The sequence below is a fragment of the Ornithodoros turicata genome, unplaced genomic scaffold (genome assembly GCF_037126465.1).
Source record: "Ornithodoros turicata isolate Travis unplaced genomic scaffold, ASM3712646v1 Chromosome85, whole genome shotgun sequence".
NCBI classification, from domain to species: Eukaryota; Metazoa; Arthropoda; class Arachnida; order Ixodida; family Argasidae; genus Ornithodoros; species Ornithodoros turicata.
In genome coordinates, this window is record NW_026999393.1 from 243,470 (window position 1) to 256,745 (window position 13,276).

Genomic DNA, 13,276 nt, shown 5'->3' on the forward strand with positions numbered 1-13,276 from the left:
TCTTAAATACATTTTTGAGTATCTTGTACATGTCTGGTTGTAGGTACTGGACCACGCCTTTCGGAACGACAAAAGGGTGGTGTACCTTGCGCGAATTTATAACGACTACCTGCTGCCAGAGCTTGTTGACCCTCGCTATCCTCGAAGCATGCGAATTAGAGTTCCCGATTACAGAAGGAAGTACGCTAAGCCAGAAGAATTGTAATCAGTGTGCCGTGTGCCTTTTGCTAATCGAGACAAGGTCATGTAATGTCGGCAGCCTTGACGAGGACGAGAAAGAAAGGTAGAGTGGATTTCTGGAAGTTCCTGCGCGGATAGGCAAGATGACACTCACAATGACAATTTGTTATGAAATGCTCTCACTCCGAGATATACGAGCTGAAGGTCACTTCCAGACGAATGGGACATCAGAGACCCAGTTCACGGCATGCTAATCTGTGCTTGGGCGAAGTCTGGGGTCGTGATTAGTGACGACCAGGATGAGCACAACAGACCCGAATTATATACTCGACCAAACGGGAAACCTCCATTCGCACTTTACGTTCCAAGCAGCTGTATGGCCCACGCACACACATTTTTCTCCTCTACCCTGCTTTTCTTCCCTTTTCTTCTTCTCTTTTGCCTTTCTCCTCCCCCTCCACTGATGTCCAAGGATATGGGAAACGCTATGCAGTCTCTTTGCAGTTTTATTTCATTTCCGTTGACTGTGCAAGTAAATGAAGCGTTTTGCACCACCACAACGTGGTCTGAAATCTGTAAGCCCAGGGTGACAGGAAATAAAGAAAACAGGTTGCGGTTTCGTTTCGCAATTTCTGCGTAATGTCGGTAGGCTATAACATGTCGACACCAACTTGTTTCAACCGCGTCGTGTCCAATCTAGGTTTTTTTGTGTTACGAGAGATTTCGTTTATTATATGCGCAAGCATTGCAGAAATCACACGAAACGACTGGTGACTAACCCTTCGCCCGACAACAACACAGCACGGAACAGCAACAGATCAACGAAGAAGTTCAGGAGACAGCTGGACAGCCTGTGCGCATTCAAAAGCCGCGCCACTAATTGTTCCGTCTGGCTGAGCGCGATATGCGTGTTTACAGTATAGGACTTGGCATGGGTGAGCACGAGCCGTCATATGTTTGACCAGCTCCCGTGGCTCAGTGGTTAGCGTGCTGGCCATGTCACGCCGAGACTGGGAGGTACCCGGGTTCGAATCCCGGTGCCGGCTGTGCTATCTGGGGTTTTTCCTGGGTTTTCCTCAGACGTTTTCAGACATACGTCGGCACAGTTCCCCTAGAAGTCGGCCCAGGACGCACATTTCCCCAGGGCGTCAGTCGTGACGTTGCCCACATACGTGAGGCCGACAACGGCAAGCCCTTTCACCACCACCACCACCACCACCGTCATATGTTTGCACAAGATTTCGCTTGACCCGTCGCGCGCCAAGAAAAAAACAAAAATAACACAAAAAGAAGACGTTACATCAGCGGTACTGCATTTCCAAGCAAGCGCCAAAATGTTGTGAAGCGGTGACTGTGCGAACCATTTCGCTCGCTGCGCCATCCCTCGACTGTAGACGACGAAGCAGACTTGTACACGTTACCGAAAAAAAGGAACTAAATACGTTACCCGTTACCAAAGTAACAAAAGGAACGCGTTCCCGTGACTCGATAGTAACGAGTTACTTTTACGTTACCATGCTATTAGAGCCACAACCATATCAAAATTGACACGTGCTTCATTTGGTCCGACAATTTCCATGGAATTTGCTTTGAAGAATAGTTGGTACTCGAAATGGGCATCGGTTATTTTTGGTGCATTTGCTCGAGAGCCTCTGTGGCAAGACTGAAAAATTGCTGTGGAAAGGCATGGTTGCATCAAATACAACCACCGTTATTGTTTGATGCATGTGTTGGATGTGCCTGATTAGTAGCGAGACTGACTTCCCTTCTTTTTTTTTTTTTTTTTGTTCTGTGAATTCAAGGTCAACAGGTGCTTTTATTCCCTTATTTTGGCACCACGGTTAAGAGGCTACACGATGTCAGCGCGATATTGTGCGTTTATGTTCTGATAAATATGTGATATATCTGATATGTTCTGATAAATGCTACACCAACGTCTACAAGCCGTTGTATAAGCTGGCTCTTTGCATGGCTAACCTTTCCTTTCTTTCAGTAAACATACCCCCCCCCCCCCACACCGTTGTAAGCCATCAAATCAACAAAAGTTCTCGGGCCTCACAACACGGCATTGGCTCCACGAGGTATTCGTGGAAAGGAGTGCCTTTAACGTGCAATCCTCGATACGGTAACTGCTACAGCTAACTACAATATTGAAGACGCTTACCTGAGCACGCTTCTCCAAATTCGAATGCGACGAGTGGGATGCACTCGGTCATTTTAGTTTGGGAAGCCAAGGAAGACACTAAAATACTACATTCCTGTTACCTTTTGCCGCCTTCACCCTGAACGTCTCGTCCAACCCAGGTCACACTCACGTGTATTATCATCTGTGACATCATCATCTTATAATCCAACGAGTGATCCTCACTGGAGCCCACAAGTGTCGAGGTGGGAGCGAAAATACGGGGTCCCGGAAAAAAGGGTCCCGCTGGCAAAAGGCGGAAAAAATGGTCCCGCAGGCATGCACATCTTTGGTGTGACAGATGATGCTCCTCAGACAGAGATATGTATTATGTATATGTATGTATGTGTTTTGTGAATATGGTGTTTTATTTCTTTTCTTTTCTTTTTTTTTTTTTTTTTGCTTTGAATTGCCTAGTTGTTGGACCTGACTACACCGCTTGATTAAAATTCCTACCCCAAAGTTGGCAATAACTCGATCGGTGCGGGACAGATGACAATTACATATCACACTTACATGCCGAAGCGAATTATGTAGCCGATACCCCTGAAGAAACTGTCCATGGTTCTTCTGCCTTCTACGTACTCCTCGCAGATTTGATGAAGACGTTCCTGGAGACGCAGTGTTGATGTTTTTATCCTTTTCGTTGCTGGGACACCAGCTGTTGACTGCCCTATCTTCCCGTCGACCGTTGAGTGCTCGAGCCGCAGCGCGTCAATGGCTCGCCACACGCTGGGGTGAGAGTGCCCAATTAAGGAACTGATTCTTCGGTTCCAGGCTTCTGCGTGATTATTTGTCCTGTCTCCACCCTCTAGTGTGACTTGGTGGACATTCCACGTTTCGGGAGGAAACCTCGCTGGCGTACGTCGAATGCGTGGGTTGTCGTGGATTCGACCTACATGACGGTAAGTCCCATTGACGTACGATTCGTCGAAGTACGTCACAATAGGCTCCGCTTCGTCTGGGGTTATTGTCTTCAAGAATGCCATCCCGTTAGTAACATCACTGAGGGGAAGAAATGCCAACCCATCCAGCATGCCCATGAAGTGCCGAAACTCCTCGTCTTCTTTGTACTTCGGTACCAGTCCGGTTTCCTGAATTTTCGACCGAGTACTTTGACAAAGGTGAAAAAAGCAGCCCCTAGTCTTGACGTCATCACCGAGAACGGCTTTAACTGCGTTCATGGCTCCTTTCTCAAAGTCAGTGACAACGGCATCAGGTAATGGTACCATGTTCTGTGAAGCGCACTCGTCGACCACCGCTTGAAGAAGTTCCTCATACGCTTCTTGTGTCTTCCTCTTCATCAGGGCGTACACGACGGGTACTGCGGTTGTACCGAAGGGTGCTAAAATGACGTATAGTTGCTTGAAGAGCTTAGGCGCTGCGTCAAAGTTCCCGTTCATGAACCATGTTGTCGATTCACTTAAAAGCCGGAGCCCGGAAGGGCCTGCGAAGACAATCATGCGGTCCTCTGAGTCGGGGCCACTGTCATGTATGAGGAAACGCTCCTGTGTTGCCCCTCGTGTTAGCGCCCAGTCACCGTCGATCACAAGTTCTCTGAGAGATGCTGGCTGGGGCGGGTACACAGAAGATCGTTGAGCACGAATGCACCGCTTGAGGCTGTCCTCTTGCTTCAATGATGCCTTCTTTGCTGGTGTAAGACGTGACATCGCTCGGGCTACAATCGCTGCAGGGTTCTCCGTCGTAGACATCGCAAGTTCTCGCATCGTGCTGCGAGCTTTTGCCACGTTGACATCACTGGGATTCGGAGGATGGTTGTGGGCTACACTGACTCGGCGCTGTCCTGTTGTTTCACACATCAGGGCTTCTTTGCAGGCTTCTATTCTTCTCACGCAGCGCCAGCGGACGCCGCAAACCACAGTCTTGTGCTTTACGTACACGTACCCATCGACACACATTTTCTCACGTCCTTCATTTGATGTGATGATTTCCATCGCTGTAACCACTCAGGGGGTGTCTGCAATTGTGTAAAAATTTCATTACTTGGGGGAGAACACTGTGAAAAAGTTTCAGTATGATCGACTTGTCGAAGTCATTAAAAACAGTAGTGGCCCTAGAACTGACCTTTGCCCATCCTTAATTGCAATTGTAAAATTGGATATGACGCTAAAATAACATTTCTTAAATAATTCACACATAAACGAAAATGAAAATAAAATCCCAAGTTTCACAATCCACGTCTACTAGCAAAAAAATGTTTGCAGTGACTTACTGAGGATGGATGAGATCCGATGTTTCACCTGACGTTTAGAGCTCCGTAGGTTGAGATCCGGCGCCGGTACTGGTGAAAAGCTTTCTGTCCTTCGGTTGGGGCTCACACTTGACGTCATTCTCTTTTAACGCTTTGGCCCGAGTTCTTAGACCTAGGTCAGTGAACTTTTTGAATGTGTAACCTACTCTTAGACTAGGCGTGGTACTGGTGAAAAGCTTTATGTCCTTCCGTTGGCGCTTACACTTGACTTCATTCTCTTTTCCGGCTTTGGCCCGAGTTCTTTTTGTCTGTGTAACCTACTCTATCCTAGGCGTGGTCAGGAGGTCAGGAGGAGGCCTTGAATAAAGGTGTCTGGTTTGTACCAGTGGGGTGGGGGTATATGTATTTTAAAAATTTGTAATAACTATAACGAATGGTCTGCCAGGTGCAAAGCCGGTTTGCTGTTCCTTAAAACAGAAAAGAACACGGGACTGACAATAAAAAACTTGTTTCAGCACTAGTTCATATACTTCTTGTAGACATAGACATGTAGAGTTGGTGTTCATGCACGGTATGCACGAATGTGCTAAGAGTGTTCAGATGAATGTGCGGGAGAAACAAAATAACGACAGTGTCCGGGACCAATTTTTCCTGTCTTACTATAGCAGTGTGATATATAATTGTCCGCTGTTTTTGTTCTTGAATAAATCCAAGCGTATTTGTGCCCTAATGTCATCTGTCCCGCACCGATCGAGCTATTGCGAACTTTGGTATAGCACAATAGCAGTTTTAATCAAGCGAGATAGTCAGGTGCTACTACTATGCAATTCAAAGCAAGAAAAACAACAGGAAAATAAAACACCGTGTTCACAAAATATAATACATATCTGTCACACCAAAGATGTGTGCTTAAGCGACGGCAAAGCTATTGCCTGCCTGCGGGACCATTTTTTCCGCCTTTTGCCTGCGGGACCCTTCTTTCCGGGACCCTTTTCTCCGGGACCCTTTTTTCCGGGACCATTTTTTCCGGGACCGTTTTTTCCGGATCCCCTAGTATATCCATTGGCAGCTGCTGGGAGATAACACCTACACCCACAAACAAATCCAGGGTATTTTTCCAAGAATGCTTTCATGGCCAATGACACGACCGGGAAGTGTTGCGGCATTCGTCATGTGGGTCACCTTAGGACTCAACAAAAGAGTGACTGTCGGCCAAAGGCTCCCAATAGCTGAACATCCAGGTCAGGTCACCTCGTGTTAGAAGCGTACGCGATTTCGGGAATTTCCACATACTAAGTGACCATGTCGTCCATGTTGAAGCCGAGCGTAAACGAAGGAAAGGAACGAGTAACGTGAGTAACGAGTTACCGATTTTTGTAACGGAATACGTTATCAGTTACAATTTTTAGAAAAGTAACTAGGTCGTTACTTCGTTACCGAAAAAAGTAACTGGTTACTGGGTAACGAGTTACGTACAACTCTGCGACGTGAACTCTGCGAAGTGCCGGCTATGATGCGCCGCCTTAAATTCTTCAGCTGTTTTTGCCCGCCATTAGGCTACCCAGTCTGGCTCTGGCGGCCATACAATAAACAGCCTTCTCCGCTATCGTTTGGGAATTTTCACTTAAGCTTCCCACACTGGTGACCCGAACGTGATTTGAACACGCAACCGGAATCGCCCCTCTCGCCACCAAGGTTGCCGCCATTAACAGTTTCCCCCAGCCCGAATCCAACCGGCAGCTGCGCAGGTTTCTCGGCCTGGTAAACTTCTACAGGCGATTCATCCCGCATTGTGCCACCATCCTCCGTCCCCTGGAATTGCTACTCAGTCACCGGGAGATCCGCTCCAACCCTCTTCCTTGGACGGCAGAACCAAAGGCTGCGTTTTCCCAAGTCAAGACCGCCCTTTCTGCCCAGGCGCTCCTTTTCCATCCCAAACATGGCGCTCCCAGCGCCGTGCATGAATGGACGTGCTTGCATTGTGCTCTTGGTAAAATAGTTGAATTTGCTATCCCAAGACCTTTCCGAGTGCAAAGAAGTGTCGCCATCAATCCATAAACACCTCAGGACTTTCGGGTGAGCTTAGTTCATTCGTTTCACCCCAAAATTACTGAGTAATCAGTAAAAATCAGTACCTGGCCCGCTAAGCCTAACAGTGCACCATGCTACTCAACTTTCGGCCTAGTCGGCCTACAACCATAATTAATGTATCAAACGATAGATCTTGCGTTCCGATTTAATAATCTGTTCGAAGTTTGAAAATCGGACCAGTAGAAATCAAGTTATTAATCAAAAAGTGTCTCGCTAGCGTGCACTGGGCGCATCTTGGCTTTGCGTACCAGGATGCCGCCGCCGCCGAACGATAGTGGGCCCCCTGGGGAGACCATCGAAAAAGAGAAAAGCAAGGGGAAGTCAAAATCCTCGAAAAATGAACGGTTTGGCCACAATTTCGAGGAAACTGAAACTGGAACCAGCCAGGATGCCACAGAGTTTGTAGCACCTTCAGGATCTTCTATGACACGGTCCTCTGCTGCATCATTCGGATGATCCACAGCAGCTACCCAAAGCGACACAGAGGATACGAGAAAAAAAATTCGAGAAAAAGCTTCGGAAGCTTCGTAACCGATTCAGAGATTGCGACAAGAGTCTGCCTGTCTCTCCGAAGACATAAGAAATTTAATCGACGATTATGAACAGTTTATACGGGAAAATGAAATCAAGCGACGAATCCTTCAAGATAGACTACTTCTCGCCAACGAAACCATCGAGAAACAACAGCTACTTGCAGAAAAAGAAGCCGTCTTGAAGGCCCCACCCCCCATGACATATTCAGAGGTACTAAGTCCGAAAAAATTCCCAAAAGTAAACACACCCTAATGCTGTATAGCAAGGAGGACAGAACCGACGTACAGAAAATGTTAAGGAACAACTTCCAACCACATCAATTCGGCTTGAACGACGTAGAGCTGTAGACAACCGCAAAAGGAGATGTAATACTCAAAGCTTCGAACAAAGCAGGACTCAGCGATCTTGCCAATGCTATCTCCGACACCCAAACTTTGGCAAGTTGTATCAAGCCAGAGCGATCTAGACGATCAAGATATAGCTATAAAAACTAGCTTCAAAGCCAAGGAAGCCAAGACCTGGATCCTCGAAACTACGCCAAAGATATTTAAACTTCTAATCAACAAAAAAAAAACTATATATAAAAGGCCGTCGGAGGTCGACAGGCCGTCGACCTCAGGAGATGCTATAACTGCATGTCTTTCGGACATACCAGTAAAGTATGTAAGCACCTTAAAAAAACAATTGCTACAGTGTGGAGCATTTCATGATGCACGAGACTGCAGGGCAAGGCCCGAGTCTCTTTGCTGCTTATGCTGCTGTCAATCAAACACTAAGTTCAGAACACAATTTGACACCCACCACGTATTCGCTACAAATGCGTGTCCCTCCTTGAAAAAAATGAGAGAGCTTCGTTCGATCACGAACAAGCTATACCGAGTAAACGTTTACACCACCCCTTTCCTCTCAACTATCATAACATGACATCCCCCTCTTAATCATGGTTAACATCCTCCAAATTAATACAGCCAAATCCAAAACAGCCCATCTTACAGCCATAAATACAGCCCTGGAAAGGAGAATTGACTTTCTGCTCATTCAGGAACGCTACAAATCAATCATAGAAGATCTTGACTATGACAACTTCACCAGCATCAAAAATCCCAAATCAGAGATAATATGCCTTGCAAACTCCTGGGATATAATTCTTGCTTCCATATCTACAGAAATCCTTGCAATCACCTGCAAAAATAAAAAGGATAACTATCTCATAATAAACGTATACGCACCACCCAATAACAATTTAGAAAACACCCTCTCCGAAATAGAAAATATCACTAAAAACTCAACAACAAATATAATATTATGCGGAGATTTAAACGCCAAATCAGCTTTATGGGGACCAACGAACGATGATAGAGGTAACGACGTTTTGGAATTCCTAATCAACAATAGCCTCACTACTATTAACGACGCCGACAGTACCCCGACTTTCCAAACCATCAATGGAAAATCTTGGATTGACATCACTGTTACTAAAATCACATACGCTGACAAAATCACCCTCTGGGAAGTTTTAGACACCCCTTCTAACAGCGACCATAATTACATTATTATCTCCACCAACAAAAAGAACAACAAATTTGAAAAGAAATTTACAAAAAAAAGTCAAGTTGAACTCAACCAAAAAATAGCCCAAGACAATTGATTCAAAACCAAACACCCCATACCAGATAGTAATACACTCGATAAAGTCATTACCATATTTAATGAAAAACTAAAAACATATAGAATCTCATCACTGAAGACAGTCATTCCATCTAATAAGCAGGTACCCTGGTGGAACATGCAACTAACCACTCAAAGAACACTAGTTAAACAAACACGCAGGAAATACCAAACTTCCAGGAACACATATAATGAACAACAACTAAAAAATGATTATTATACCTGTCACAGTCCTCGAACAAAGGCAGCACCCCACACGAGTATATTGCAGTTCTGTTTCCCGGTTGCTTAAAAAAAAAAACACCTGTCCGGCACAGCAACACGGGCAAGAAACTGCGCGAATGGCCTGCGCTCTGTTAGCGGCCATTCGCACACGTGTGATTCCAAGAACTATTCCCCTATATGGTGTCTGGTCCACACTTCGGGCCTCTGTAACTGGACACGCAGTGTTACACGGGAATGTTGTGCGCTTCCTTAGTGTTTGACACTGACGACAGATTTATGGAGGGGGGGGGGGTTCTAGTCCCGAAGCGGGACAGAATAATGAACTGTAAGCAGTTGGTATCGGGCTAGCTCACGAAGAAGTCGCACACTTTCACGTGGTGTATCGGGCGCCTCGATGTTGTGCCACCAGTACTGGGCTGGTGTATTCTTCAATCAATCTGTGCAATAGTGTTCTCCTGCTTCAAGCTCCATCTCCATCCTCCTCAAGTACAATCAGACTTTTCTTCAAGATCATCTTCTCCACTGCGCATCTCATCTCTACGAGGGACCTCACTCACCGGCGATTGGACATTCTTTGACCGCAAGTTGCTTTATTGTTTTTCTTTGAATGTTGCCCTTCTGTAATGCGTAACTGTAACTGTCAGGCCAACTCCTCTCTCGTGCTCAACTAGTGGTTCAAGAAACTGTCTATAGCTGATTGTTTCTTTGTTAATTGCTTATAAATGTGTGTGTTTCCAAAAACGATTGTGTGACTTGGTCTGCTCATTGGTCGGTGACAACACAGCTCTTCCCCAGTTACGTCGTCGCGTTGGGAAATCCCTGGCTCGTCAAACCACGTGACAAAATTACTGGCGTCCGCGACAGGACCTTGATGAGACACGAACAGGGACTTTAAGCTGTGATCATCTGATCTATGTGTAGCCAGTCACACATTCCGTTAATATGGACGTTGTATCACTGGTTGCCGCTGGGAGAGAGTTAGGTTTGGAGGGAGCTGAGTTAAGGGAATGGATTCAGGCCCAGGAGGCGAAACTTCAGGCAACAGAGAGAGAGAAGCGCGCTGCAGATCGGGAGGCTGCAAAGGAAGCAGCAGCAACTGCGAAAGAAGCAGCAGAGTTACGTTTGAGGGAGTTAGAAGCGACAAACGAGGCGCGCAAGGCTGAAGCAGACCTAATCGAAAGGAAGTTGAGATTACTTGAACTTGAGGGTGCAAGGCCAGCGCCTGCGGTTTCGCAAACGAACCATGTTCCAATGCTCGGGTTACAAAAGGGCATGGCGCTGTTCGATGAACGAAAAGACGATCTGCATGCGTATTTACTTCGATTCGAGCGAGTAGCTAAGAGTCAGAAATGGCCGGAGAGTCATTGGGCAGCATCGTTGAGTATGTGCTTGACAGGAGAGGCGTTGGGAGTGTATTCACGGGTCGCCCCAGAACACTGTGGTGATTATGAGAAGGTGAAGGCAGCGTTGTTCAAGCGCTTTCGCCTAACTGCTGAAGGGTTCCGTGAGAGGTTCCGGAGTACGCTGCCGGTAGACGGAGAGTCCGGAACTTATAACTGCCGGTCCGGAGAGTCCGCAGTTTATAACCCGGATAAGCAGCTATTTCGACCGTTGGATCGAATTTGCAAAAGTTGCGGCAGGAGACTATAAGGAGCTCCGTGAACTTGTCATAAGGGAGCAGTTCGTTTTGGATTGTTCCAACGCCGTTGCACTCTTCCTGAAGGAGAAGAAACTAAAATCATTAGAAGAAATAGCCGAAGCTGCCGATGACTACATGGAAGCTCATGGCATTCGTAATTGGAGCTCGAAACAAGGCGAAACCCAGAAAGCGGTAAAAGGTGGTACAGGCATAACGAAGGGACAAGATCCAGCGAAACTCGGGCCTGGGGATCAAAAGGACAAATCCAGTCAGGGTAGACCACCACAAGACGAAAAGAGTCCGCCTAGATGCTACCTTTGCGGAAAGATGGGTCACATCGCCAACCAATGTAGAAGCATATGGCATAAAAGAAACGACAGCATCCGATGCAACAACTGCGGGAAGGTGGGTCATAGAGCTGAAGCGTGCAGAGGCAAGCTGGAGGGGCAGGCCGATAAAACGAGCCAAGCGCAAAGTTCATGTTTTGTAGCGACAGGGCCACGATCTCTGCGAAGTAACATAGAAGACGGCTATGTTGAGCTGAAAAGTGGTGACAGAGTTCCTGTTGTCAACGCAGTCTTGTCCAGCAAGATAAAGGTTCTAGCCCGAGATTTACCAGTTGTCGAAGGCAGAATAGGGCAGACGAAGGTGACTGTACTTCGAGACACTGGGAGCAACACCGTTGTAGTCCGAAGAGAACTGGTTCAGGATTCTCAGCTCACTGGACAGGTTGGGCTGGTGTACCTCGTAGATGGGACCATGAGGCGATTGCCCGAGGCTGTAGTGTCCATAAGGACTCCTTATTTTTCTGGGGACGTTACGACAAAAGTAATGGACACACTGTTGTACGACGTGATACTGGGCAATAACCCCGGGGTGCGAGCCGCTGACGACCCAGATGAAGACTGGGATAGGAGAGAGAAAATTCTCTCAGGTGCGTCCGCATCTACAGAGGAAGATTTCGACGGCCGGGATTGCAGCTTGTTTGGAACTCAAGGAAGTCATGATGGAGTTGAAACTGGAGCTGCGGTTGCGGACGTCTCCGAAATCACGGGAAATACTACGATGGCCGTCGTCACAAGGAGCCAAAGCAAGGCCGCGGAAAGGCCCCTGCCTAAATTGCGAGTAACGCAGATCGACGGTGGACCGGCCGACGTCGCATCATTGATCAAGGCACAAGAGGAGGATGCCACGTTACGAACATGTCATCGTAAAACAGGACAAGTACAGCAATGCCACAATACGAACAAGACGTTCGAGTTCATTAAAGAGGAAGGTGTGCTGTATCGGAGATATCATATCGACGAAGGGAGGACACTGCAACAGTTGGTGGCGCCAAGTCAGTATAGAGGCACCATCTTGAGACTCGCCCACGAAGGCATCATGGCGGGCCATCTCGGAGTCAAGAAAACTACCGAGAGAATCCTGACGGATTTTTTTTTTTTTTTTTTGGCCAGGGGTGCAGGCTGACGTGCAAAGGTTCGTCCGATCCTGCGACAGCTGTCAGAAAACAACCCCAAAAGGACGAATTGCGAGAGCGCCGCTCCAGTCGATGCCCAAGATCGACACTCCGTTCGAAAGGGTGGCGGTCGACATCGTTGGACCTATTTCGCCGCCCTCACGATCAGGCAACCGCTACATATTGACCTTGGTGGACTTCGCGACACGCTATCCTGATGCTATTCCTCTGAGGTCAATAGAGACAGAACGAGTCGCGGAGGGGCTTGTGGAAATCCTTTCCAGAGTCGGCATCCCTAAAGAGATCCTTAGCGACCGGGGCAGCAACTTCGTGTCAGGTCTGATGCGAGAAGTGGGCCGTCTCCTATCAATCAGACAGATGCAAACGACTCCCTATCACCCCATGGGAAACGGCTTAGTCGAACATTTCAATGGAACTCTGAAGAGCATGTTACGACGAATGTGCGAAGAGGGGCCGACCGATTGGGACAGATACTTGCCAGAATTACTATTCGCGTACCGAGAAGTCCCACAGAAAAGCCTCGTATTCTCACCGTTTGATATGCTGTACAGAAGACTGGTTCGGGGCCCGCTAACTGTACTGAAGGAGATGTGGACTAAGATGGATATTCCTGAGGAGACCAGGACAACATACGAATACGTCGTAAATCTGAGAAATCGACTGGAACATACCTGCAAATTGGCCCACGATACGCTGGAAAAATCAGGAGCGAGATACCGCAGGTTCTACAATGCCAAATCTCGAGAGCTCAAACTAGCCGCAGGAGACGAAGTGCTGGTGCTACTTCCAACAGACAATAATAAATTATTAGTAGTATAGAGTCTGGCCCAGGCTTCGACCGGTCCAAACTACGGCACCCCTACCCCTGCGCGTTTTTTTCCCCGCGCGGCGCGTGTGCGCAGGCATGTCCGCGCGATTATAACATGCAGAGACATGCAAAGAAGGGTCATACACAAAAAGTACAAGTGAAAATATATTTATTAATGCCATTCAAGTTGAGATATATTTATTAAAGCCAATAGTGCTGGGAATTGTGCCAATTGTGACGCCAATCAGGTGAAGGAG

The 13,276-nt window shown here is 47.3% G+C and overlaps 1 protein-coding gene across 1 annotated transcript; it reads left to right on the top strand.

Annotated features, from left to right (window-relative positions):
- The first annotated feature begins 10,034 nt into the window (after positions 1-10,034).
- On the top strand, positions 10,035-13,030 carry LOC135374580 (uncharacterized). The gene is made up of 3 exons (XM_064607524.1): positions 10,035-10,611; positions 10,724-12,070; positions 12,189-13,030. Exons 1-3 carry the CDS (start codon positions 10,035-10,037, stop codon positions 13,028-13,030), a joined length of 2,766 nt encoding a protein of 921 aa, XP_064463594.1.
- The last annotated feature ends 246 nt before the right edge of the window (positions 13,031-13,276 follow it).